At 37.8% G+C, this 27987-nt stretch overlaps 1 protein-coding gene across 9 annotated transcripts in view; it reads right to left on the bottom strand.

Annotated features, from left to right (window-relative positions):
• The window catches only part of myo3b (myosin IIIB), a 190159-nt gene that overhangs the window by 45338 nt on the left and 116834 nt on the right, over nucleotides 1–27987 (bottom strand). For all 9 annotated transcript variants that reach the window (XM_073854841.1, XM_073854844.1, XM_073854840.1 and 6 more), the window contains 8 exons: nucleotides 27613–27683; nucleotides 27261–27473; nucleotides 21854–21965; nucleotides 21012–21174; nucleotides 20065–20145; nucleotides 14878–14932; nucleotides 7150–7201; nucleotides 3423–3531 (listed from right to left, as the gene is read on the bottom strand). In XM_073854841.1, coding sequence (XP_073710942.1) covers nucleotides 3423–3531; nucleotides 7150–7201; nucleotides 14878–14932; nucleotides 20065–20145; nucleotides 21012–21174; nucleotides 21854–21965; nucleotides 27261–27473; nucleotides 27613–27683 — 856 coding nt within the window. The remainder of the gene's footprint in view (nucleotides 1–3422; nucleotides 3532–7149; nucleotides 7202–14877; nucleotides 14933–20064; nucleotides 20146–21011; nucleotides 21175–21853; nucleotides 21966–27260; nucleotides 27474–27612; nucleotides 27684–27987) is intronic.

Raw genomic sequence — 27987 nt, 5'->3', positions numbered from 1 at the left:
ACCTCTGGATGTGGTCAAAAGTGGACAAGCTCAAAACATTTTGAAACCATTTACCCCTGTATTCGGTGTCGTGAACCCACTTGTGATCCGATCGGCCAAACGCATTAGGGTGGCCATTCGTGCCAGTTCCGCCGAACACGTCCCGAACATGTTTTCGGGTGCGTTCTCCAGAAGTCGCATTGTTCGACCGCACACCTCATTTCAGTTAAAATACATTAGAAAATTAAGATTTATTTCTTTTAAGACATACAACCATTGTAGTTTCATTCTTACCTTGAAATGTAACTGTTGCTTTTCTGAAGTTGAACCCGAAATATTAAACCTTGATGACGTATACAGTCGACCAACGCGACTTCCGGAGAACGCACCCGAAAACATGTTCGGGACGTGTCCGGCGGAACTTGCACGAATGGCCACCCTTATCTTAATACCAGGTGTAAACAGCTCCAAAAACATATGAAAGCACAAACACAATAAACATCATAAGAATCGATAATGGGTAGACAAGACCACAAACTCTCACTGCACACGTATTTTTATCTGATTTTAACGTCTGTCAATAGAGTGACCGGGATGATGTATTTTTGTAGTCAAAACCTAGAAGCGAGTTCAGCACTGCAGGTCCCAAAGTTTTAAATGAGGTTTTGGTTAAACACCTTAAATAATCAGAATCAGAAATGCTTTATTGGCAGGTGTTCTTGGAAGGAAACTTGTGCTTTTCTCTGGTTATGGAAGCTTCTAGTGCACACATTTAAGCCATTAACAAGACAATAAAGTAAAGACAATGACTAAAGGATGAACAAAAAAGACAAAAATACTACGGAGCTCCAAACCGAGGCAGTCATCCACAGCACATCATGATCAGTATCAAGATCTTGAGTTAACATAAGCCCAATATATTTACCCCCACTCATGACTTTTTAAAGCTTTAAAGTGTCTTTAAAAAGTGTGGTTGCTAACAATTTGCTACTTGGCACTACAGACGTTGTTAGGAGCTAACTTAAAGCCATGAGAAATATGTATACGTTTCAGGCAAAATTAACAAAAAAATTTACAATACTCAATATTTGGTTCAACTTAATCTGAGAATTTACAAGTAATTTTTTTATGTTTTATCAACTTACTTGGGTTTATGTAGGTATATATGAAGAGTTTGGTTCTAAAACGCGATAAACGCCATTTTTGAAAAAAAAATGAGTTACTGCCAAAATCAGTATTATATCAGGTCAGTATTTAAAAGTAAATAATTCATTTTACGCAAGATCCAATATCCGCCGTGTTATTCTGTAATCTTTTCTCCCTTTTTTCCCAAAATGCGATAAACACCACTCAGAACACAATAAATCCATTCCAGAAATTACAGCCCACCAGTCACGCAATGTAAACAAACAATGGCGGCGCGCTGAGTACACGGAGTCCTAGTTTTCCTCATCTAGTTTGTACTTCGTGATCAACAAACAAAACAAAATAATACTTTAATTCCATTGATAAACCTGTGGTTGTTTTCTGTGATGGGAAAGATTGTCATCAACATCTAATAATTTAAGCGAAGCACTCGGGAGACTGGTGCTTATCTCCCGACAGCATCAAGTTTCTAATGCTAACACTGACCCCAGGAGATCTTATGAATAACTTTACATTATTTTACTCAGTCAACGAAAATGGGGCAGAACAGTTTACAGCTGATCGCTGTAAAAAATGCTAAGCAACGACGTCAAGTATAACCGCTGCAATGACAGTGTTCTTAATATGACAAATTAAGTGTTTTGATTAATAACATTAATATTTATTTTTTTAGTCAGTGTGTACAACTAGTCAACTAAATGAATATAAAATGGCAAAGATGAATGCACATTTGTACAATGAATTAATCGATTTCTAGCATTTTGAAACAAAAACTGTCAAGGATTTATTGCATTTTGTGGAAAAAATAATTCGTTTTTATAATAAATCTTTGAAAATCAAGTTATGGATTTGAATTTTTTATGTTTTTATAACGTAAAGATGCTATGGGAAAGTTTGTAACAGAAAATAGTGGTTTTCATCTTGTCACTTTCTTGGTATAGAAAACAAGTTTTTACCGAAATTGGTCAAAATGGATTTATTGCGTTTTGGAACCAAACTCTTCATATGTTTTTCACAGTTTGCACGAACCACAGTGTGTGAGAATATGATCTCCATCTGTCATCTGTGATGTGTGTGTTTCAGACACACAGGGATGTGTGTGGGGTCACCCCATACCAGTTACCAGCTGTCTAACCCAGGCGAGCTGTAATGATCTGACAGTAATCCGGCAGCACCGCTGCACAGAGCGTGTGTTATATTATCTGCCTTAATCCGATAATCCGTGGACACACACGGCTAATCTCAATCCCACCCCCACGCACACCTTCCACCGGTAATCAGTCTAATGATGGACCTCCGGCAACCAATCCCATCAGCCCCGCCCCTGACTGACACACACTTTTACTCTATACACACACACACACAGCTCGCAGGCAGCTTTCATTAATGCAATTCACAGCCCAGGGCAAAACACAAAGCAAACATATGTTCAGCAAATATGTGTGTTTTGGTCTTTGTGTCGCTGTGACTGTTAGCGTCTAATAGAGTCACTGGCATGCGAGCCTTTGATGCGATTGGTGTTTTTTAAAAACCCTTGACAAAGACACACATCTCTCATCCACTGTCTGGGCCTAACTAAAGCTCAGCCAAACCGTAAGCTGATATGACACAATGCGAGAATAACTGCTGGAATTAAAGCATACTTCACCAAAAAATTTACATTTATTTAAATATTATATTGTTCAAGCTGCTTTTTCACACAAATAAAGTAAAAGGACTGTCAAGCCCCCCAAAATAACATAAAATAAAATATAAAAGTAGTCCATATGAGTGAACTGCATTTCATGGTGTTCCTGTGCAATGTTATGTTAGCAGTGCAGACGGTTCTGGGTTCAAATCTCAGGCAATACATACTGATTAAAAAATTCATGGTTTGAATGCACTGTAAGTGGCTTTGGATAAAAGCATCGGCCAAATGCGTAAATGTACAAATCAAAGTGAAACTGAAGGTCTTTCTCTTTTGTAGCTCTCAGATCTTTCTCGTGCTTCAGTGAATTCAAACTAGATGTGTCACAACATGTTTGACATTATTGATGCCAAATACCAGCTTTGAATATGCTGAAGCCATTTTATGCTGCTTATTTGGGCACTGATGGTTAGTTGGAGCTTCATGGTCTCTGTATGCGAGAACAGACCACAGATTTTCTTAAGTCATAAAGGTTTGATATGCGGGGCCTTGCAGTAGTGCCGATTCTGCTTTAGCTCTTTGTATGATGCTTTGTTAATGTCTGGCTTTGTATTTATTCTTGCAATTGTGAGGATGTTGTATCGGTATGTATTTGTTTGTATGGACTCACCTTGTTTGCTCAGTGCAGATCTCTTCTGTATTCTGTCTCTCCGTCTGTCTGTCTTCATCACAGACACGTCAATTGAGCTTTCCTCACTGTCTGCGTCTTTATGTCCAACCTGAAAGAACCAAACATTCAGACGGAAGGAGAACAAAGTGAAGACATACAGTACAAACAAGCGCATCATAATGAATAAAACAGCAGCGGGTCTTTTATGCGAATTAATTGAAGTAATTTATTAAGTGCGGGCTGTTTATACCAGCATCCATTAACACGGGATGTTTGGCAACACTAACAGTAAGTGCTAATGCATTGCTACTTGAGCCTTCTATCTCTCTTTCTCTCTCTCGCTCGCTCTCGTCACGCTCGCTTCATTGTAATGCAGGAAATAACAGAGGCCGTCCTCGCAGACTTCCACACGCATTTAATTTTATCTTTGAATAAAAGAGCTATAGGAAAGAATTAATCTGCTTAACATTTCTAAGTACACCCTCCAAAGGAGCGGGCTGTTTTAATCTTACATATGCTCAGCAGAGTTACTGGCAAAAACTGTAAGTTTTCTTCATCTCATCCTTTCAACATCAAATGGCAAGCAGCAAAAATTGGATCAGACTTCAAAGCAAGGCGATGTGCTCCAAGTCACAGAGTGGCTCTACTATTTCACATATTGAATTCGAACAGGATATCAAAGTCCTAGCAAAGAACCTCAGGTCTTTACTGGAAAAAAAGGGGCTCCAACATCTGTAGAGAGAGAGAGAGAGCAGCAAAAATACAAATCACCTCAGGGAGAAGTCAGCATTTACTCTCTAGCACGCTTTTCCAGCCTTTTGATTCACTCGCTACCTCCCTGGCTTCATCTCTCTCTCTCTCTCTCTGTCAGTGCCGAAGTAAATTCTCAACATGGGAATTGTCTCTTTTGTCTCAGGGACTGTGCCGTTTGATCTGAGGGGTTTTCCGTGTAATATTCAGTTCAGTTTGGTGACAGCAGAGTTCATGTGAACAGGAGTTGTATCAGGCACGCAATTAAAGGAATAGTTCACCCAAAATTGAAAAATCATTTACTCACCCTCGCCTAATTGCAAACCCATATATTTCTAAGAAATATCATGTTGCTTATTTGTACAATGAGAGGAGTGGGTCTCTAGGGTCTATTTTCAAAAAGAAAAAGCACTATGAAAGTATCATTAAAACAGTCAATGTGACTGAACACAATAAGTTTGCAAGCAGATTAAGTTACTTGGCCAGGTAGGATGTTCATGATGCAAAGTTTTTTCATGTCTTGTAATTTCTTAGGGGCCCTATCATACACCCGGCGCAATGCGCGACCATAGACAGTGTCCGTGCATCACCCCATTGGTTTCTGAAGATTGTTTTTAAAGCTTAAAGTTGGCAGTGCCAGCCGTCGGCATCTTGGCTGTGCGTCACCGCACATCACTAGCGGATATCCGGGACATGGGTGAAGCTAAGGTGGCTGGTTGCTGAAACCACGCCCGTCTAGCTCGACTCTAGTGATGGCAGTGGCTGTTCAACCGTCACTTAAGTGGTCATGCCCTTAATTATGCAGAATTTAAGGCATAATATAATTTAAGCGGATGAGTTTAATCCCCTCACGTCGCGCTGCGACGCTTCGATAGCAAGTTTGGTGGTACAAAATAAAACGTAGCGCTTTTCTAAGCGGATTTAAAAGAGGAACTATATTTTATGGCGTAATAGCACTTATGGGAGTACTTCGACTCGGCGCCGTAACACTCTCCCTCTCCCATTATGAGATGGAGAAGGGGAGCGGACTTTTCAGGCGAGTCGAAGTACTCCCAAAAGTGCTATTACGCCATAAAATATAGTTCCTCTTTTAAATCCGCTTAGAAAAGCGCTACGTTTTATTTTGTACCACCAAACTTGCTCGTATAACTACTCGTCTTAAATAGGAAAAACGTTCCTTCTAACTTCTAACTTTATCTCTAAATGTTACAATTGAATGAATGGGGCTAAGCTAAATGCTATCGAAGCGTCGCAGCGCGCTCCAGCGCTTACGTGCACGCACACAGATGATAGAGGGATGTATCAACAATTCTTAGTTAAGGTAATAACATATTTTAATATTGAAAATGAGTAGACTATTCCTTTAAAAAGCGCATTAGTAATATGTATAGATTAAAATGTAAAAGATTATTATTGAGTCTCTTGGACCTAAACGAGCACCGATTACGAGGTGTTAGAAGGTGTAAAGAGCTGCTTCACCTGTAAACTGTGTTAATATGTGGAAGTAAATTTGAGATTTGCTTTCTATGGCAGAGTGGAATTTAAATAAAAAACAACTTCATTTCACTTCATTCTTCCTCACACAAAGCTCTTTGGATGATCCAATACTTATATAAGAGAGGCATTAAGCAGGGAGCCCATGATATTAAATGTGTAAAACAGAGCTATATCAGCAAAAATTTAGGTACAAGAGGCTGCCTTACTGTATTAGGTACAACGCAAAGAGGAGTAAAGTACAACTATTATCCAATCAGAATCTATGATTGGAACTAACTGTTTTATAAATGGAAACAAACATATTCTCACACAGCAATATTATATTAAGACAGTACATTAGACCTAATATGCATGATGTTGTTGTACATGCACATGTTTCTTATTTTTATTGTTAAAGTAGATTTAGTTTAATTATTATTTTAATGTATTTGCAGTGATACATTTTTCATTTTAAGACAGACAATTACACATTTACCTGAACCTTTTAGTTTATAAAGATGACTGATCATGGTGAATGGCACAAAGACTGTTGTGCAGAAGACATCAGTGCAGACGTACATGAATAGATTCTGTTGTAAAAGCAGGTCATTTTATTAAGTGAATTGCTTTGCAAACGCATCTTTTTGCTTCTTTGTGTGTTGCTGCGGGTGAAGAACACACACTGCTACTCTATAATTCTGAGGTCCTTTGCCTTTCATGTGTTCGTGGATCATTATTGTCATGAGTTACACAAGTTTATTTTCTGCAGGAGAACAACATGCAATGAGTTCGCAGCATCTTTAGTGCAACATCTTTGCCTTTGATTTTAAATAAAAGCGATAGTTTTGTCACAGTTTATAATGGATGGTGTCATTTGACTGAATAATTAGTACTTTACAGCATTAACAAATCTGAACAGCTTTAAACTGCTGTGCAAGTTCAGAAATATGGTAAAGTCGCACTGATTCTAAAATTACATTCTGAAAGAAAGACAAACGCTCCTATATGATTTACGCTTGACTTTTCAATGATAAAGAAATTTGTTTTTGTCCACAGGTTAAAATTGTAATGTTTTGTACATATACTTAAACATTTTTAACAAAAAAAAAAAATGCTTGTAATAAAACATCATTTGTCGGACATCCTGCAGATCCGCTGGGGACCCTCTGTGGGCCGCGGACCCCTGGTTGAAGACCCATGATAGCTTAGCTTATTCTGTTAAACATATCCTTTACTCTACATAAAATAAAGCCACATACAGAAACAATATGAGGCTGAATAAATGATGAAGTTTTATTTTTGGGTGAACTGTTTCTTTAAACTCTGGAACGATCATGCTGTGTTGAAGTTTATCAATCATTATATCACACATTCAAACTGTAATCTTTCAGTCTTTTATGTGGCCACACTCCTTCCAACTAGTTGTAAATATGACTTCACTTGGCCATTCAAGAGCTCGGAACTGATAAAAACAATATTTCTAATTTTAATCATATCTGACCTTGTCTTCAGAAAAGTGATTGGCAGAGGTTCTTGTTTCCAAGGCTTCGTGTCTGGGGAGACAAAATGATACAAAAATTAGATTTTCTTAACAATGTGATTATTATTTCTGAGGCTTTGAAAAACTATTCAGTATAAAGCAATGGGATGTGACTGATACTAGTTTATTTGCCACCCATAGGAACTAAACAACACAAATGTCTTCACTATGAGGTATCTATAACTGTTATTAACAGCAATACATCAAATAAAAACAGTCTCTGGTTTCTTATATCATCGTCCTGACAGAATAGAATCCTAGGTAGAACAGATTCACGCTTTTATAGTCACCTCAGTGCTCCTTTTTTTATCGGTTTTCTTCTTTGCAACTATATTATTACTGCTACTGTTTGTGCCACTGCTGCTACTATTTGAGCCATTAATACCACCACCCATTATTGCCAAACCAACCCATCAGCTAAAGTTTCAGAGGATATGTCAAAAACTATGTTCAAGATACCGAAGTATGTGAGATCTCAATTTAAACTCAAATATTTATTAACATATTTTTCCAAAATCTAATTTTCTTAGCTATGCTTTTCACATTTTGAAAGATAAAGTGTTCTTCTAGGTATATGTGAATTAATGTTCTGGGGTCGGTTGCACCAGCTGGGCGTAAACGCAGTCGTAAGACTGGATGTAAAATCTTATGTCTAGTCAAGGGTAGGCGCAAGTATAAAATCTTAAATTTTTTCTATGGCAAAAATAGAAATAATGAATTTTAACGAGACATTTGTGCGTTTAATGTGCAGGATACATGAGCAGTGTGCTTTCATGCATAGCAGAGTGAGACACCGCACCACATTCTTATATATCATAAAATACTAAATCTTTTCAAAGACACAGTAAAGAAATTATTAAAAGTTTTTAGTTAGTTTTGTTTTAATCCATAGTTATTAGAATTAATCTGCAAATAATTACCTTTTGTGCAAACAGAAAAGGCTTTATTTTATTCAATGTGCAGGTTGTGTTTGATGGGTATACACGTGATGGACGCATCTTAAGGAGAGCGCACTGGCAAACGTTTGAGAGGATGAAAAGCTCTCTATTGTCATGGCGGCAGAAAGTGTAAGTTTATAACCATAGTAACGTAATGGCATCTCAATATCACTGCAGTTCAAGGCACACACGGGGGCGCGCATCGTCTACGCTGAGCGTAACTGCGACTGGTCATAGTTTCAGATGATGCAACAGGCGTAAATATTTTTCACAACATCGAACATAGTTAAGTCCGACGTGGGGCTTACACCCAACTTTTTTACGTCCAGCTGGTGCAACCGGCACCTGGTCTGGTCATGTCTCTCTGTCTTTTGTTTTCTTTCCTTGTGTTTTTGTTTTTTGTTCTTCAGAGTAACCGCATACCTGTTCTCTCTTTCATTACTTTACTTATAAACAGTCTTCCCCCTATTCTCCTGTTTCGGTCCCCAGCAGCCTTTTGGTTTTGGGATGCTATCGACTGACCTTACAGAGAGTCAAGAGTCAAGCAACTATAGTTCAGTAAGTTTGACAAACACTGACCATGTCTGATCTGAATGCACGCACGCACGCGCACAAACACACACACACACAGATTTCAGCTGACACCTGCTCGTACCCCATAATAACACTCACATACACCTGCTCCTGTCAGCTAATGAGCATGTACTGTAGGTAAGTTTATGAACTTTACAAGGGAAAATTGGACCAGTTGATGTCAAAATAAATCTATAACCATCCTCTACAGCCCTGATGAAACAGAATAGCAAAGTGTGAGGTTTGAAGTTTCACCACTGAGATTTCTGATATAAACAAGCATTGAAAATCGCTCTGATAAACCAACTGACTAGAGAAAACACGTAAACATACACATGTACGCATACATAAAGACTCTCAGATGTGTGGAAGGAGAATGAAAACTTAAAATGAATTGTTAAATGATATAAAAAATAGAATATATAACATAGGAGACATCTTCATTCAAAAGATCATTGGATTTTATTTGAAAGCTGCTGAAAATGATCTCTCTGTTCAGTCAGAGTTGTAGCTTAATGATTATCAGTGTATATTCTTTGATATAATGAGCAGGAATTACTAAAATGACTGAAAATTGAAACTGACAACAAGATTTTTATTATGGCTGTGTATACAACGTAAGCAATGCACATTGATAAGATGCACATCACGATACACGACAAATTTGAATTTAAATTTTGTTCAGAATTTAGTAACATTATCTGTTTATTGTACATTGAATAAGCAGTGTTTTAACAGTGTGTTTTTTGCCCTTCATTTATTAGCTCATGTAGAAAAACATAAAAACAATCTCTGTCAGGGCTACAATACTCAACTCAAGTTGTTTCAAAGCAATTTACAAAAATGTTGGCTTGCTAGCCATTATATTCTTCTCTCATATAATTCTTCAATGAATATATGTATAAACATGCAGTCAGACTAAATACTATTTCTCTATAGAAATCAGATTCCTAATGTGGCAGGTGCTATAGTACACCTAGACTCACACTTTATAGAGACAGAGCGCAGTTATGCTAATTTAGGGACCACGCCCACCGGGGGGGAAAACAATCCAACCGTCTCCATTGACTTTGTATTGCGTGAGGCCGCCTCCTTGTCATTTCTGGCTTATGACAAAAAACATAATGATGCCTAAAAGCTGCTGTGTGACAATATGCACAACTAACAAGCCAAAAAAAAACCAGAAATAAGTTTTGGAGACGGTTGAATGAGTTTAACTCTTTAATTGCCAAGATTATAAGTGGTGTCACTGATTTGGGAAAAAGGACACAAAATGACCGATTTTCAATATAGAAAGTGATTGTAACCTGGATTTTTTTTAACCTTTTTCACAGTCTTAGGCTTGTCAAAGATTGGTAAAAACATTGGCTTTGAAGCATTTTTAGTTTTTGTGTACCATCAGTTTTTATTTTTTTATTTCATTATTTCATTTGTTGTTGGTGGCTGTTTTTGCCCCAGTGACTTCCATTATAACAACATTTTTTGATTGCAGACACCTTTTTATCAAGCATTTTTGAATGTTGGTGTTTTTTCCTTTTGCTAAGAGGTCAAATTTGTCATTTTTACTGTTGATCACCATGTGGCACTATTAACCTTTTAGTAGGCCTATGCAAAAACAGAGCATAATTTCTGGCTTGTATAACTCCATAATAAAAGCATATTATTGTATGTGTGTGTGTGTGTGTGTGTGTGTGTGTGTGTGTGTACCTGGTAATTATCACGTTGTGGGGACCAATTGTCCCCACAAAGACAGGAATACCAGTATTTTGCATGTTGTACATAGTTTATAAAGTAAAACAGGTGGATTAAGTGCCTTTTTTGAGATATCTTTGTCTTGACCAGCAACATGTAGCCTTCAGCAATCCAACCAGTAGTTAGCAAAGAGATTTTACAAATAATATCACTGACTGGAATAATACATTCAGGAAAGTAACAAAAAAACGGCTTATATATCACTGAATTTCTTAACTGGTAATGTTATTTGATGTCAGAATTATTAATATTTTGTTGTCATAGATTATGAAATGGCTGTTGACAGCGCTGTTTATCTATGCATTTACTGTATCGCGCATTAACTGTATCAAACGGTGACTGTTTGCGGAGGTAATAAATAATTAATTAATATCCACAGACATTTATTTAGATATTTTAGCAAAATAATGTTTATCTGGTAAATGTTAATATAACTAAGGGTAAATCTTGTTAAAAGCTAGCTACATGTGGTGGCTGTGCTTCAGACTTCAACCCCGGTAAGTGAACAGCATATGAACGTAATTTTACGATGCTAATGATAAGCATAAATAACAGAAAAAAAAATTAATTTAGTGTTTTTAATTCCACCAAACATTAATTCATATTCATGCAAAGCTACATCGTTATTGGGAGCAGATTTTATGGATCAGCGTGACTCTGTGAGTTCGTCTCTATTCTTGGACAAGCTGCATACATTGCTTTTAATAAATCAACTTATTTAACATAACATACATTAATGCACAAATAAGATGTGTTATAAATGCCTCATATGCAAAGTAAGTATACTCAAAGACCTTTTAATAAAGTCACATTACTCCGCCGTCATATTTGATGTGCAATGTCCCCACAAAACATAGAAACCAGAATGTGTGCATGTGTGTTAGGGATGGGACGATTACCGGCTTCATGATTAACCACGATAAAATGTCCTGACGGTTAGTATTATCGTTTAAAATTTAATTATCATTACAACCGTGTTTGATTACCGTGATTTTGTAAATCCTCTCCAGCCAGAATCAGTTTGATGCAGGCGTGCACATGCAACATAGTTTTTTGCACAAGAACACATTTAAAGGATAATGTATTGTATTCATTCACTGTAAACTTATTAGACAGAATTATTTATTTTTTACCACAGAAATAATTTCAGGGACATGAAATATTAAATTGTGATTTTCAAAAATAAAACTTGTTCAAATGTTTTCAGTGTGTATCAATTCTTTTTAAACATTTCCATCTCATTTTAACAAAACCATGATAATATTGATAACCGTGATCACTTTGGTCACTATAATCATGATATGAAATTTTCATACCGTCCCATGTTATGAGTACATTGTTCAGTTTATTTGAAGTTGTTTTTGTGTTCATAGACGATGTTCAGAAATCTGATGCACAGAAAATCTTTTTTGCACACACACACACACACACACACACACACACACACACACACACACACACACACACACACACACAAATATGCTTTTATTATGGAGTTATACTCCATAAAACACAGCGTACAAGCCAGAAATTAAGCTTTGTTTTTGCACAGGGATACTAAAGGGTTAATAGTGCCACATGGTGATCAACAGTAAAAAGGAAAAAAGACCAACATTCAAAAATGCATGATAAAAAGGTGTCATAGCTCTGCAATCAAAAGATGTTATAATGGAAGTCAATGGGGCAAAAACAGCCACTAACAATAAATGAGGGAGAAAAAAATTATTAAAAACTGATGCTACACAAAAACTAAACATGCTTAAAAGCCAATGTTTTACAAATCTTTGACAAGCCCAAGACTGTGAAAAAGTTTAAAAACAATCCAGGTTACAATCACTTTTTATGTTAAAAATCTGTCATTTTGTGTGTGTTTTTTCCCCAAATCAGTGACATCACTTATAAACTTGGCAATTAAAGAGTTAAAATCATGAAATTTTTGGTAGTTTTGATCAGTACTGAGGTTGATTAACAGATTTATGTAAAAAAATTTGGAAAAAATATTTAACTGATACATTTTTATAGCCATTGAATTTAGTGGCTGTTTTCATCCACTAACAGGTAGTAAATGTGAAGAATGCACAGGGATTAAGATATGATGTGTTAAATTATGATTTTTTGCAAATTCACGTAACAGAATGAGATCTTAAGTTAATTTAGGATTCTCATCTTATCTCACTAAATCTTATTTCATCTCTAGTTAGGAAATCATAAATTGTTTACTCATGTTCAGTTATTAACTCTTAAGTCTGTTGCCTAGCAACCAACAAACAAACACTGCTGCTACAGTAAACAAAATAATTGTCCTTTTTATTTCAATGGGGCTGAATAATAAATTTGATTAAATTCATTGTAATCATATCTGTGTCTTTTATTATAGTTTTAGGATCAATGTGCTGCACATCATCTGTGAGTTCCCATTACATTTAAGCATTTAGCAAATGTGAAAAAAGTGCTAGGATACTACTGTACATTTCAACATTTGAACAAACATTGTTGTATTTCATCCTACACTTTGTTAAAAAATGTAATGTAAACTTTTGATAATAAGTATTGAAGTATTTGGATATTTTGTCTTATAGTAAATATTGATTCAGGACAGTAGTGAAGACTCTGACACAAGTGATATAAGCAATAGTAAATATTTATTTAACTTTAAACTTAAGATGCTTTTGTAAACTGCTATGTGCTGTATCACAAAGTGCAGTTGTCTGAGCTCCAGTAGACGTATCTTAACATCCAGTACAGCTTCAAGACTGGGACTGTTTTCACTGGTGAAGTGTCTTGTGCCACTCGTTTCATTTTCTTGCAACAAGTTTCTTCCAAAAACCTCTCATCCGGTATCAAGGATGGCAGGACATCATTCTTCAGCATCAACATGCCAATTTTGTTTGCTTGATATAAACTGCACCGCAGGACATTCAGGCCATGTTCATGACTGTAGTAAGACGAAGAGCTTAAAGGTCAATCCAGATGCATTTCCTGAAGTAGTTCAGCAGTAAAGGATGGATCAATAGGATCTTGCTACAGGACTTTCACCAGCATATCGACAGTAAACAACAGATCTGTGGGTTTTGTGCCACATGATTCAGTTGTGTCTCAGGATCTGGTTTGGCACAGAGTGACTCAGGCTCTTGTAAGCGAAGCGACATGGTCTTATAAGCACTTTGGAGGATGAAGTGCTTGTAGTGGAAATCACCTGCGTCCCTCCTCTGCTGTCCACCCAGTCCATTGTCATCTTCTCATCCATGGTTTCATCTATTTCCATGGGCTCTTCAACATCACAGCCAAGGTTGGGCACCGGGGCTGGAAAGGAAAGCTTTCCAATTGCCTGCTGCCTTTGGACCTTCACCTCTATCTTCTTCTTTTTGGTCTTCTGGACAGCACAAAATTTTGAATGGCTCAAAGACGGACTAAGCGGTCTCTTTCTCATCCCCATTTTAAGTTTTTTTCTTTCGCAAAACACGAGCAAAGTAACAACACGTCTTACTCTGACAACACCTTCAACTCTACAACAACAAGTGATTGACAACAATGATGTCATAATGGCTGCATTTTCTGAAAAAAGGGCCTTATTAACCTTAAAGGGACAGTACACCCCAAAATAAAAATTCTGTCAGCATTTACTCAACCTCAAGTTATTATAAATGTATTTCTTCTGCTGAACACAAAATTAGATATTTTAAACCAAACAGTTTTTGAGCACCAGTAATTTCCATAGTATTATTTTTTCTACTATGGAAGTCAATGGTGCTCCGGTTTCCTGCTTGATTACAAATACCTTTGTGTTCAGCAGAAAGTTAATTTAAGAGCACTGGTGACAGTTGATATGTTAATTTCTTGTTTCTATTTATCACATTATCTGTACTTCACAATGTGTAACACTGGACCACAACACCAGTCATAATAAAGTCAATTTCTTTAATACTGAGATATAAACATCAACTGAAAGCTGAATAAATAAGCTTCCCATTGATGTTTGGTTTGTTAGAATAGGACAATATTTTAACAACTTTAAATAAACGCATTAAAGTGCATTTTTTGAATGATTTTCTATGGTCAGTGAGCGTTGTGTGTGCTGTTTATGTGCGTCGAACGCCTTTCGTTTCGATTATATTTTTTTGATATAGTCTACTCAAACTTTTTTCTTTTACTTGTTTATTTTATTTGATGATATATGTTATCATTGTTTAAAATGTTAATATACATAAAAGAAACCAAGCTAATAAATATTAAAATAGAGGCTATTAATAGAATGTGCTTTGGCGGGCAACTCACAGACTGCAGACCACTGACGTAAACATTTTTATCAGCATGTTTGTTACCTGGATTCAAACCCATGAGGACCTTTTGCACCGCTAATGCAATGCTCAACCACTGAGCTAGGAACACAATAATAACTCACAAAACAAAAAACACACACACTTACCCAGTCAGCTGTCGACTGTGTCTGATGTCTTTTCTGACTTTGTACCCCCTGTATGCTGTAACACAAATATTCACATGATCATTATTAAATAACGTCACATTATACCACAGGCTCAAAATACGATACTATGAAGCATGAAGATCATAGAAGCTATTACGAAGCCACATCCATCAAAACACATGATGATATTTGACTCAGAAAAGACCACTAATATAAAACAGCCACAGATGACTATGAATAACATCAGTCCTTTACTTCTTGCCTTATGCTTAGATATGGTTGCGTTGGTAGCTATTAATGTTAATGAATTATAGTTTGTTAGTTGTTAATAAATGTAGATAAGTAAGTACATACATTCAGATACAGTAAGTTGTTTGCTCATTGTGATATTTTATCCTAAACATCCATTTAATTGTTTCTGGTTAGAAACAATTAAATGGATGTTTAAGATAAAATACCACAATGAGGTCTGAGTGAATAATTAGCCTTTTATCACCCAAACAAATGAGTGTAAACCTCCAAACACATGAAACAGCAGCGTTCTTCATTTATTTAATGAGACGGCCAATTAAAACTCCAGACTTCACGCTTTAATCAGAGCAGCGGTGGGGTTTATCCGTCTATTGTTTGTTTTGTGTGTTGGGATATATGCTCAGACCAAATGTGAATTATAGGGTGCTTGGGAGGCTGTGACCCCTTTAATTAAGGTCTAAACCCTTTCACAAAAGTACCAGAAGGACCTAGTCAAATGTCACTTTAGTCATTTCATTAGTATTTAACAAATTTGACTGTCATTAGCTGCTATTTTGGCAAAAAAAGATGGCCCACCTTTACACGACTCGCATGTGGACAAACATTATACCACCTGCACCCGTTAACACGCTGTGAGAGACAGACAGACGTCTGCCAAAAAAGGGAACTGAAGTACTCCAGAAGAGGAGAGCAGAACAATAGCATCACTCCTCCTTCTCCTTCCTCCCCCCGGACCTCTGCCTCACCCCCCCAAGCCCTCAGAGGACGAGCGTGACGATGGAAACGTGCCCCGAGAAGGTTAATATGGAGCTTTGATCTCCGTCAGGCCACACCGAGTAAGAATTCATTTACATTTCAGATGAAAAGAGTGACAGTATAAAAAGCCATCGTGTTTCTGGTATGTGAGAGTCTGTAATGGGTCGGGAATCTGAGAGAGGAAGTGGCAGGGAACAGAAGGGGGGTCAACTTCACCCCTCCTCTCTCCTCTGCTGTCTGCACTGGGAAACAGATGAAAGTAATGAAAGAAGCTAATACTTCATTCTACTGAAACATGGGGACCAAATGCTGTGACCCAAACTTTCAAAAGAGACGCATTATTTATTTATTAGCACTGTTTCGTGGGATTGTTTGTTGATATCAAAAAAGGTACTTACTGAAGAGAAAATACTGAAGTTTTGATTGAAAAAAGCAAAAAATAAGTCTGACGGGACAGATTTAGATAGAGAAATGAGAGAGAGAGCTACTGTTTTACTACTACCGATATGTAAAACAATCCATAAAAAAATTAATGTAAAGACTTTGCTATATTTACAATCTCCATTAGTGGTAAATATATTTTGTGTCTGGTGTTTAAGAAACTGTGCTACTTTTATCTATAAATGAAGAGCTCAAATGCAAAACCCTCTAAGTGCATCTGACATGATTTCTTGCAAATTGGCATTTTTATCAGGTTCTTATGTTTAGGTTCATGTTTTATGTAAAGGTTATTAGTATGTGATTAAAAAGCTCCCTTTAGGCATTTTATTGGTATTTAACAAGTCTGACTGTCTTTAGCTGCAAAACCCTCCAAGTCTCTCTTCACGGTCCTTTCTGAAAAAGGTAAAATGCTCAAAAATTCGGTAAATATCCTAAAGTATTCAGTTAATATTATTATATTTAATCTCCTTTTACCATGTAAAAAGCTCTTGAACATCGATGTACGTGTGCCGTCATTCACCCAATACATCTTCTGTGCACTTAGGGGCTGTCCAGAGAGACGTGTATCACTGTATACGTTTAAATTTTTTATCATATTGGCTTTCTCCCACACGGATCCGGCGTTTTGGGAGACTGAAACCGCTATTTTTTGAAACCGGGTCCTAAAGTGGATAAATCTGAAATCGACACCCTTCCGTATATTTTGTGAAGCGAAAACGTCATCACATCACTAGGGCTGTCACTTTTGTGAAAAAATCATTTTCGATTTTCAATATGTAAGTGTTCATTGAATCGATTGTAAAATCGATTTTCCATGTCTAAAAAGACTTTTCCTTTTTCAACGCCAAATAGCGGATAAATGTAAAGAGAGCGCTGGAAACGCACAAGTCAGTAATATTTATTATTTATTGTCATTAAGTTTCGTGCAGAATAACAAACAGCAACAGGAGTGCAACATTCTCGAAAAAATTATGCAGAGTGAACTGCTGCCAAAACATAAATGAAAAACATTACTGCAGGCTTCAAACCGGCTGCATTTATGATTTAGGCAATTCAAAAATTATTTTAAATAATGATTCGATCCATTTCAAACAACTGTTAAAAAATGAAACTTTAAATAGACTTACTTGAAGTTGAGAACATGCTGTGTGTTTTTTTATTAAACGTAACCGACACTTTGGCGGCACTAGGCAGGCATAATGAAATGCGCAAAAAGACTAGGGCCATTACAAATTATTGGTCAGGAAAACAAGTCGATCAACATTTTCGGGGTCCAGAGCGTTTTTTATTCACAATATGTCCATCTGTTGAGAAGACGCGCTCCGACCGCACTGATGTCCCAGGAAAACTCGGGTACTTCGTTGCCAGCTGCGCAAGGTGGGGGCATTTCGTATCTTCCACCACAAAAGCGGATCGCTGTCAGCTCGCAAGGGTGGCTCCTTGTCATAACTCATCATCTCTGTAAGGTCGCAATTTCAACGCTCTCTCGTGTTGCACAGGTTTATTGATGTTGTCCTCCCTTTTCTTTGCAAAACACTAGATACAGCGATTGAAAGCGTGAAACAACAGGTGCGTAAAATTGCTGGGTATTTTCTGTCTAGCTATCGCAACGCCTACTGCACTTTCGTAATTCTTTATTTTCTTTTTCTGCTTGTTTGTACGTTTTGTTACTATATTTTAATTGTTTAATTATTTTCAAATTAATAGTGTACATATTTGGTTAAAATCGATTACCTATTTTCGTTTTCGAAACGTTTTTTGGTTGGTCCAATCGATTGTGCAATCGATTTTCGAACGAAAAGTGACAGCCCTACACATCACGTGTCGGAAGCGTCACACGTAACAGCAACAACAATAATGGCGGACTACGTGATTGTGCTCGTGCTACAGAAGCTACTAAGCCTACTAGTTTTATTACAGCAAAATCTATTGCTTTATGCAATTGTGGTGAGCAACAAGCGATAATGGACAACACCATACGTCAGTTATGCGCATGCTCAAAGTCTTCTTCTCTGTGTATAGTGTATATCTGTGGCAGAATTACAGCGCCCCATACAGGTCTGGCATATATACTACACCGCTTTCAGTCAGTTTCAGTGGTTTCGTGTGTGCGCAGATATTTCTTGAGACGACGCCGTGTTTACGGATTATTTTTTTAGAACAAGGAAAAAAAATGATCGGATAAGGAATGCACTGGCTTCGTGTTGACAAAGCCTTAGAAGACTTTGTTACTAAATCATTGTGGCGTTTAACGGATTCTGCCAAGAAATCAATAATTATGAATGGTGTTACGCCGGGATTAAGCAGATTTAAAGGGACATTTAATCCATTTGCATTAACTTTGTATCGTTAGAACCCCAGTCATGTTTTTAAATGGTCGTGCATCATTCCTTCAGTTTCCCCTAAGATGGGAGAAATAAAGATTTCAGTGTTGCACTTCCTTTCAATGACGTAAAAATCTTCATTTTGCGTCAATGAAAGAAGGAAGTGCTGTATCTTTGTTGTGGGTGAAAGACTACAGACACTCATTCCTCATTTTCCAAGGGGGGGGGGGGGGGGCTATAAGTGGGACCCACTCACGTTATAGACCTATTACAGATCAGTGGGTGGGACTTACGAAAATACACGAACATATACAAAAAGAAACAATACAGCCGCCATCTTTTTGGAAGCTAAGCTAACAAACCCTGTGGAGCGAGCCAAACTTTAACAATAATGTTACAAAAATAGCGGAGGGTAATCGTTATGATATGGAAGACGGTGATTTCGCAAGCGTGATGCTCTAATCTGCTGTTCGTGGCTACCTTTATGCCCCACAATACATCGAAGAACTGAGGCAGATGAGGAACAGGAGGCAGCTGCAGCGAGAAGCCCGGTGAGGAGGCAGTAGCCTCGCCCTCTGATGCGTAGAGGAGCCTGGACTGGCTCGAGCTGGGACAAACTAGTAGTGCCTGTACTGTCGCTGTGCGCCTTCTGTACGAAATTTCTGCATCAGATCAAAATATGGATGTTTGTGCTGTGAATGGTACCGTGGAAGAGAGGTACTTTGCGTACAGGCTTGTTTGTTTCATAGACGCGTTTCGGCTCACAAGCACAGGTGAGCCGAGGCGCGTCTGTGGAATAAACATATTGTGCAGTGGACGCGTTTGTGTATGGAATTTTCTTCTTTGGGATTATTTACACGTTTGGCCAAGCACTCTCAAAAATCGATAAGAAACTGAGTAAAGCCTGCTCCTATGACACATTTGTGTAATGAACCAACCACCAAAGCTTTGTACTGTATATGGACAGCGGCATCCTGGATACATATTTTAGAATCCTAAACTGGACGTCTGACTATAAAGGGGGTGTTTCTATTTTCTTTCTGATACTAATGTGGCATTTACAGTATTTACACAATAGCATACAGCTGAGCAGTGTTCTGGATTAATGGGCTTGCAGAGCTGTGCATTGTGGGAGTTGTAGTTGTCCATACAAATGCGCCTTAAAGTCACATTATGTCTTTTCTTGGTCAAATAAGCACCAAATTCTACATTTATGTTACATTTCGACTACAAATATGACCCATTAAAGATTAATGTTCCAACGGGTAAAGTTTCCCTTTAAAGCGAAACAATTTGATGAACATATAATACAAGCTGAGAGCATTGGGTTAATATCATCATACCATTTTGACAGGAGTGGTGTTTAGTGCCTTTTGCATCTGAGCTCATTAAAGATATTTACAGAGATATTTACCTGACTGGATCTGCACAGCGGCCTGATCACGCTCTCTTTTTATCAGCTTCAGATTTTGACGGGCCACATGACCCCTCCAGGCTAGAGAGAGAGAGACAGTTAAAGAGCGAGAGAGGGAGGGAGAGAGATATCAAATGGCATGATAAGACAGATCCTAAAATACATCAAAATAGCAATGATGATCCAAAGTGGTCCTGCATTCATCAAAGCAGTGTAACGCACACACATCTGCTATATTTACATTTAAGTTATAAGGTATGACCGACTGCATTCATTTCTTAAAATTATCTGTTGTCATTAATTCAGTCATCTTTTCATTCAGAAATTCTGCAGGGACCTGGAGTTTTTGACACTTGGATATATCCGCATTTACAAAAGCTGTTAAAAGACAAAAATTGCACATTTGTACCAAAAAAGTCCATATTAGTAACTTAAAAGTACATATTGGTGCCAAATGTATTCATACAGTGGAAAGAAAAAGTATGTGATTTGTGATTTGGCATAAAACGTGATCTAACCCTTATGTAGGTCACAACAACAGACAAACACAATGTACGTAAGCTAACAACACACAAATAGTGTCTTTTTTGAAAACACCTATTTTATATTGATAATAAAGCACAGCCTTACAATGACTATCCCAACAATATGGTATAATCTTTACTGTTGTACTACTACTTTTAATAAATGGCTACCACAAAATAAAAATATTACAGTTTTTACATTGTATTGTTTTACAAACCAGTAAGTTATTTATTAAACAAACATATTATTATTTCATCATAGTTTTTTTCTAGAAGATATACTGTAGGTCCTGAAAGAAAAACTGTAACAGTTGTGCAACAAAAACAACAGTGCTACACAAAGAACCAAAACTATCCATTTGATCCATAATATTTATCTAAAAAGCAGACACTTGTTATCAGAAAAGTGGAGGTAACAAACACCTGACTGTATGACAATCGCTCCATTCTTGCGTTTTTCTCTCTCTCTGCGATAGCGTCGAGCTCCAATCCAGCCCTTGGTGTAGGCCTGCATCAACACCACCCGAGCGATCACCTCACGCAAAATCAGATTGAGCTGCTCCACGTGATAGTACTTCAAAAACACCTGTCCCACATAAAGATATGATGAAAAAAAACATATATACACAGCACGCACAATGAACACACTATCTTGGTGTGTCTCAGGGGAAGAGAAAAAAATCTAGGGGTTTATGAAGATAAAGACACGATTCTTTTGAACTATTTCTTTTCCAGGAGTTGCAGATGCCATCCACCTGTTCAATCACAGATAACTACTTGAACTTCTCAGACAGATAAACACGAGATGTAAAGAAATCTGACACCTTTGTATTTTGGGGAACACTTTCTTACAGCAGGTTTGTTTTAACTACGCTGATTTAAAAACCTTTGCTTCTGACCCATCTGTGCTTAACTCAAGATTTAGGATTTATTGCATCCGGCATGGTTCTGGTCTGGATTCCTCCTCGATGTCCAATACTGTTTAAAACTGGTCAATGCATCTCTATCATAGAAAATGTGTTTCTAGGACCAAGAACCAGAATTTTAGGGGCCTGCGGGTGCAATAATGTGTAATGTAATGTATAAATTACTCGAAATTACAAAGGCCTTGATGTGATATGTTGGTTTGGATATGTAACACCATTTTTCATTTGCTGATCAGTTTAGTAAGTGAAAATGTGATCGGAGAACGCTACATTCCCTCAGCTCAGCACCAAAACCACATCCATTGGGATGTTTTAGTAAAGTCAAACAGATGCCTGTACCTTGGTTTTGCCAATGACCCAGTTGTCGAGTTTGGCCTTCTGTAGTATAATGATGGCGTTCTCTTTACTGCTCTCTGGCATCTGATGAGCTCGAAACGACAGGTAGTAATACCTACAGGAAATTAAGATCATCACACTGATGACAACAGTCAAAATCACAGGATTACATTGTTAAAAAATGAGATGACTGCATCAGATCGCGTTTTTTTTATCTGCTTTGAAATGGTTGTCCTGTCATTAATTTGCTATTTTCGTATTGGCCGCTTACATCTGTAAAGGACGGATGCACTTTTTTGGGCTTCAAAGTCAGAAATTGCTCCCTGGTCCAAGTTTACTACCGTTTAATATATTAAAGCTTGGAAGAGCAAGGGGATTTTTTATAAAATTCTAATTGTGTTCGTCTGATAAAAGATCATTTACATTGAGGATGGCTTGAAGGTGAGTAAATCATCGGGTCATTTTTTATTATAGACGGTTTCAACAAACGGCTTTAATGGAACAAACGCAACTTCCGCTAAACTTCTGCAAATAATCAATAACATCACAGTCCTTTCAGAGTTGTTTATTTTGTACCAAAAACTACATAGAGATACATAACTGTGTAAAATGTGTACTATACACTGCCAAATAAAGATACAAAAGCTTTCACTAGGGCAGAACCTTTAAAAAAGGTCCTAATATGTACCATTTAGGTACAAATATGTATCTTGGAATTACTTATATGTACCGTTGAAGTACAAAAATGCACTCTTTGGGTACAAAAGTGTACCTTTTTGAAAGGGTACTGTCCAAGTCACAATTTTTGTACATTTATTTCTAAGAGTGTTTAATTTTAACTACAGATTGGCTGCCAAACCTCCCTTCACATGATCGCCGTCTCCCCTCGTCTTTAGGAAACCAAAACACTTGTTATTTTCGACAAGGTGTTTGTTCTAGTGTTCAGTTTAACCAACAGAGACCGTTAAGTTAAGTTCCGTCCAGATGCGCAATCGCAACAACGCATGTGCATCCGATGAAACCATCTATACGCTGGAGTATTGCTTTAACGCTATCAACAGGTTGTAAAATGTTGTGAAACAGAAGATGACAGTAATAAATGCACACAGACAGCAGGTGGCGTTATGTGGTCTCGACACCTGCATGCCATTAACAATACAAGAACATCAACGTCTTATCTTCAAGGTTCCCACAGCTTATTAGTTAACTTAAAATTCAAGGACCTTTCAAGGACTTTCCAGGTCCACTACCCTCAAATTCAAGGACTAAATGTGGGGACACACTTCAAGTGAGAGCAAGGTTACATCGTGTTATCTTTTAACCCTTTCACCGCCAGCGTTTTTTAAAAAAGTTGCCAGCCAGCGCCAGCGTTTTTCATGATTTTCACCAAAGTTTAATGCCTTCCAGAAAATGTTCTTCTTTAAATATATAAACATACAATATACCAAATGAAAGAACAGACCGCCTGCTTTAAAAAAAAAACCTGTTTCATCCTACCTTCAGTGGTTCTTTTGTAATCAACTTCTGAATATAGGTAGGTTTCTGCAAAAACACCACATTTTGAGCAAAAAGTAGAGATAATTCCATTTTTGTGACGGACTTTTCATAGAGATCCCATTCAGAGCGATCTTTAAAACAAACACGGACATGCAGCCGCTTGCCATAGGGCAATACTTCTGGGTTTAAAAAGTTGCGGAAGGCCGCCACCTGTTGGATAATAGCGGTATTGCGGAAAGACGGAAAATCTCGTCATTGGCAGGGAAGCGTTTTCTCTTAATTGATGAGATATCTCGTTAATGGCGGTGAAAAAGTTAAGATATATCGTTGCAGTTCCCTTTCGAGGGAACTCACGCTGCGTCACTGCGGTGACACTTTGGAGATGCCTTCAAGGTTAAGTGCGTCTGAATGTGTATCTCAAATTCAACCAATGGTGAGGCTTAACGACAAAGACAGGGTGCCAGACAGTATAACGCTATCTGAAATATTGCCAAAGATGGCGTTACAGGGACACAGGAAGTATGGCAAGGGAGACGCAGCGTATCTTTCCCTTCTCAGGGAACAACAGTGACATACGTAAGCCGATATGTTTTCATGTGTCAAACAAAACTATGCAAAAAAGCATTTTGGTATGAATCAACATTCACATACAGAAGATATAACATTTAAAGCAAACAGTTTAGCACGTGTGTTTAAAAAGTCTAGAATTTTTATTATATTATCCTACACTAAACAGGGAATAATATGGAGTTTTTTCCAGAAAACTTCTTGCATAAAATAGATTCATGCACTTTCAATGACCTGTAACTATGTATGTATATTTCTAAAAACTTCCCAGGGCCTTGAATTTTTTCACCCAGATTCACAAACTTTCAAGGATTCCAAGGACCCGTGGGAACCCTGTCTCTTTAGCCCTAACAGCTTGAATGGGAGTGGGGACAATCGCGCTTGGGCACGGTTCAAAGAAACTTTTTTATGCTGAATTTCAGTTAAATTCAGAGGCTCTCTTGCTTGATATATTTTCTTCTGCAGCCACGTCTGTGTGACATCACACATCAACATCTCAGCAAAACTTTAAGTTTAAAAATTCCTGGCCAAGGAATTCCTCCAAATTCCTTGTTGAAAGTACTTCAAGTACTTGAAGAATTTTTTCAGGTAGGAAACTGGAAATCCAGGCTTCCTGAGAGATACATCATTAGTGCAGTAGCCTACATGGATAAAAAGACTAGGGGCCAGATTTACTATCAGCTTGCACCAGCGCAAACCATCATTTTGGCATTAAATAACGGCTGTCTGTATTTACTAAAGACGTGCAGTGGATCATCATTAGCACTGACAAGGTGTGGTCTAGTTCTTTTTGCCATTATCTTATTGTATATGCATTTCTAGGAGTTTCCCTTTCAGACGGAAAATTTATGGGAGATTATTTAAATGATTCATGCTACGCGATTGCGCGTGTGATATTACTGGTATTTCCGCTATTATTTAGCGCTGAATAAAAAGCATGTCTTAAATCATTTTGCACTTGAAATGGCTTATGGTAGAAGGCAGAGGATTTTCTCCACACATAACAGTTTATTTGGAATGCCAGAGGAACATATGGGTGTGCACACCAAAGCTTTTACGCCCGCGGCCGGCCCATGTATTCAATTGTTTCCAATAGAAGCTCTGCGTTTTTCAAATAAGCCAGCAGTTAGCGAGAGTTGAAAAATATTCATCTTTGGGTGAAAAGCTCCACTCGTCAATGTCAGTTCTCACACGCCCGTCCAATCACAGTGGAGGAGGAGCGGGACAAGTATCACAACAACCAACCGGCTCACAGCTCAAGTATCACAGCTAGCAAAGCACTCAGCTGAAGAAAGCTGGAGTTCAGCTGAAAAAACAGCTTGCATTCGGCGTTCTCCAGGCGTTTTCGGCCGTGCTTAAAAGTTTTGGTGTGCACAACCTCATTTTGCCAAGCCGTGTTCATTTTTTGCTGGAGGAAATCAAAGAGGAGTCACTAGGAGAATAGCAGGTGTTTAAAAACCTCTTGTAAACCTTTATTTTTTATCCTCGGGTTCTTTTCTGTGTACTTCATTAGCTTTGTTATTACACACCCCTAATATTCAGCAGCGATGTCTGTGGTGCTGAACTAAAGCGAGTTAGGCGCACCTGCAGGACCATCAGCTCTGCTTATTTGGGATCCTGAACTCATTTGCGCTGCTCTTTGTAAATTGCGTTGGTCATTATGGAAATCAGTTGTTGTACTTGTGTTACAGTATTTCATTTGTGCCTTTTTAGTAAATAACTTGCATATATTCCCACTCCCGTCAACGCTTTTTTGGAATTGCGCTCTCATGCTAATTTGCCCTGTTTAGTAAATCTTGCTCTATTATGTTCCATCAGAAAGTTTTCTTGCTACACTGAATATTAAGTGTCAGCAATCTGTCTAATAAACAGATAAATATGGGGTCATTGTTCATTTGTTTGTCTGATGGCCCTCCTGTTATACTTCTGCCTATAAGGAAGCTGACATGAATCTCATAAAAGAAACCTCAAAGAAACTCCTGAAGCTGGCGGTTGATCCCTGCGTATTTACTCACTCTGAAGAGGAAGCAATCTGCCTTTGTGTTCAAGAGAAAAGTCTGCCTTTTATTCCGCTGAACCGTAGCCCTTCGTAATTATACTTCTGATAGCTGTTATGTCTGACAGAAAATACAATGAGCACTCCTTCACAACATCAGAGGAGGTTTACGTTTGAATTCATCTTTTCATACAGAAGCCGGTTTTACAGAGCCAGCATGCCAGCGTAGATCATGCAGGAAGATATCTAGACATTGTCTGACCAACTAAATGCAAACAGACTCTGAACGGTCACACTGTTTTTGTTAAAGTTGTTGGAAAGGTCTGGGGAAAACATGGATAATCAGGACACTTCTGTGATCAAAAGGATGACAGAAAAATCAGAGAGAGCCTTGCGTTTGAGCGCTCCCTCAGAGCACTGAGAAATTGTCTGGGATGCTTATGTAAAAGAGATGACCTACATGTCCAGCGTCTTGCGGTCCACGAGAGAGACACTGAGATGGGTTGAAAGAAGAGGAGAGAAAAAGAAGTTCATGGAGAAAAAATGTGATTCCCCAAGCCTTCAAAAAGTCAATTTGAACTAAAAATGTTCTCAGTACTTGGAAACTTTCACCGGATCCGCTCCGCCCCTTTATAAAGTACCACTTCATTTAATTACCCGACCAGAGCCTAATTTAGTATCACTTGTATTCTCAGAGGGTTAAAGGCCCATTATTGATAAAATTATACTCTTCTTTCATAACTGCCAAAATATATAGATAACAAACCTGCCATGTGAGTTTCCCAGGAGCTTCAGGGAGCACCAGGAGGAGGTGGGTTTATTCAATATGCGCTCATAGATCCGTCTCCAGGCTTTGATCTTTCTAATTGTCTGTCTGTCTGTCTTTCTTCTTTTCTTGAAGCCCAAGAGTTCTGCCTAATTAAATCTAATAACATTCCTGTAGTCCAGTTGGAATGCCTGGAATAATGTATTTTTGACTGCATAAAGTCTGAGTTTTTTTCTCTACAGCAAAATTATTTATTAATAATCTATCTTATTATAATGAAATGTAAAGAATCGATCTTGAAGTGGTCTGGGAATTTTTTTTTGCAATATTTCAAAAAAAAAAAAATGTAAACAAACATTTAAATGAATTCATCAACCAGACTTGTAGGAGAATCATCTTCTTATTAAATTTTTAATTTAACTTGACTCCACATTCTTCAACCTTGTTTTCCTGTGAATGTTGTTATGTGCTATTGTTTCTAGTCTCTCTACTCCTGCTCACCTGTTTTGTCTAATGTTTGTTGTTTCTCAGGCCCAGCGGGATGAGTAAGACGGTCTTTCGCATTGCTCTGCATGTTTATTTACCTGTTTACAAACTCCTGGATGGGAATCCTGTGAGAGTAGCCCTGCCGCCGGATGTTGACGGTCTCCAGGATACCAGTGTAGCGCAGCTGAACCATCACACGCTCCTTACTGAAGCACAGAGCCTGACGGTCATCGTTGGGTTTGATACAGCGGACGAAATGAGGTGTGCCCACAACCATCTTAGACAGCAGGTCCATAAGAGAGTATCTGAAAAAGAGACGGACACATGAACACACAATCACATATGACTAGTGCTGGATAAAATTTGCTTGTTCATTTATAATATAAAGACACATAATACACATTTGTATTTAGAAACAATTATGTGAAGTGCGCAGCACTCACTCTGAAATAAGACGCCACAGTTTGTCTCCGCATGTTAGTGGTTTCCTCTGGGTGACGCATCATTTCCATGGTGTCCACCTGAATACACACACAAACACACATTTGTCTCAAAATGTAATGTGCTCTCTCCAGTAGTAGTTAATATAATGATTATTATTATAAATATTATAATAAATAACTTTGCATATATACAACTGCCACTAACAATAATAATACAAATATATTACATAAATTTGGCATATTATCCTGTGCAGCACTACGCAGCAGTTAGCCGCGATTCTTCAAACTAGCTACACGAGCAAAACAGAAAATACATTTATCATATATGCTGCATCTGTAAAGATTGCGGCAGCATGCGTGTTTTATCCAAGGCCAATGTACA

Source organism: Misgurnus anguillicaudatus, chromosome 17 (genome assembly GCF_027580225.2).
Source record: "Misgurnus anguillicaudatus chromosome 17, ASM2758022v2, whole genome shotgun sequence".
Lineage (NCBI taxonomy): Eukaryota > Metazoa > Chordata > Actinopteri > Cypriniformes > Cobitidae > Misgurnus > Misgurnus anguillicaudatus.
This window is presented reverse-complemented; position numbering and strand designations above follow the sequence as displayed.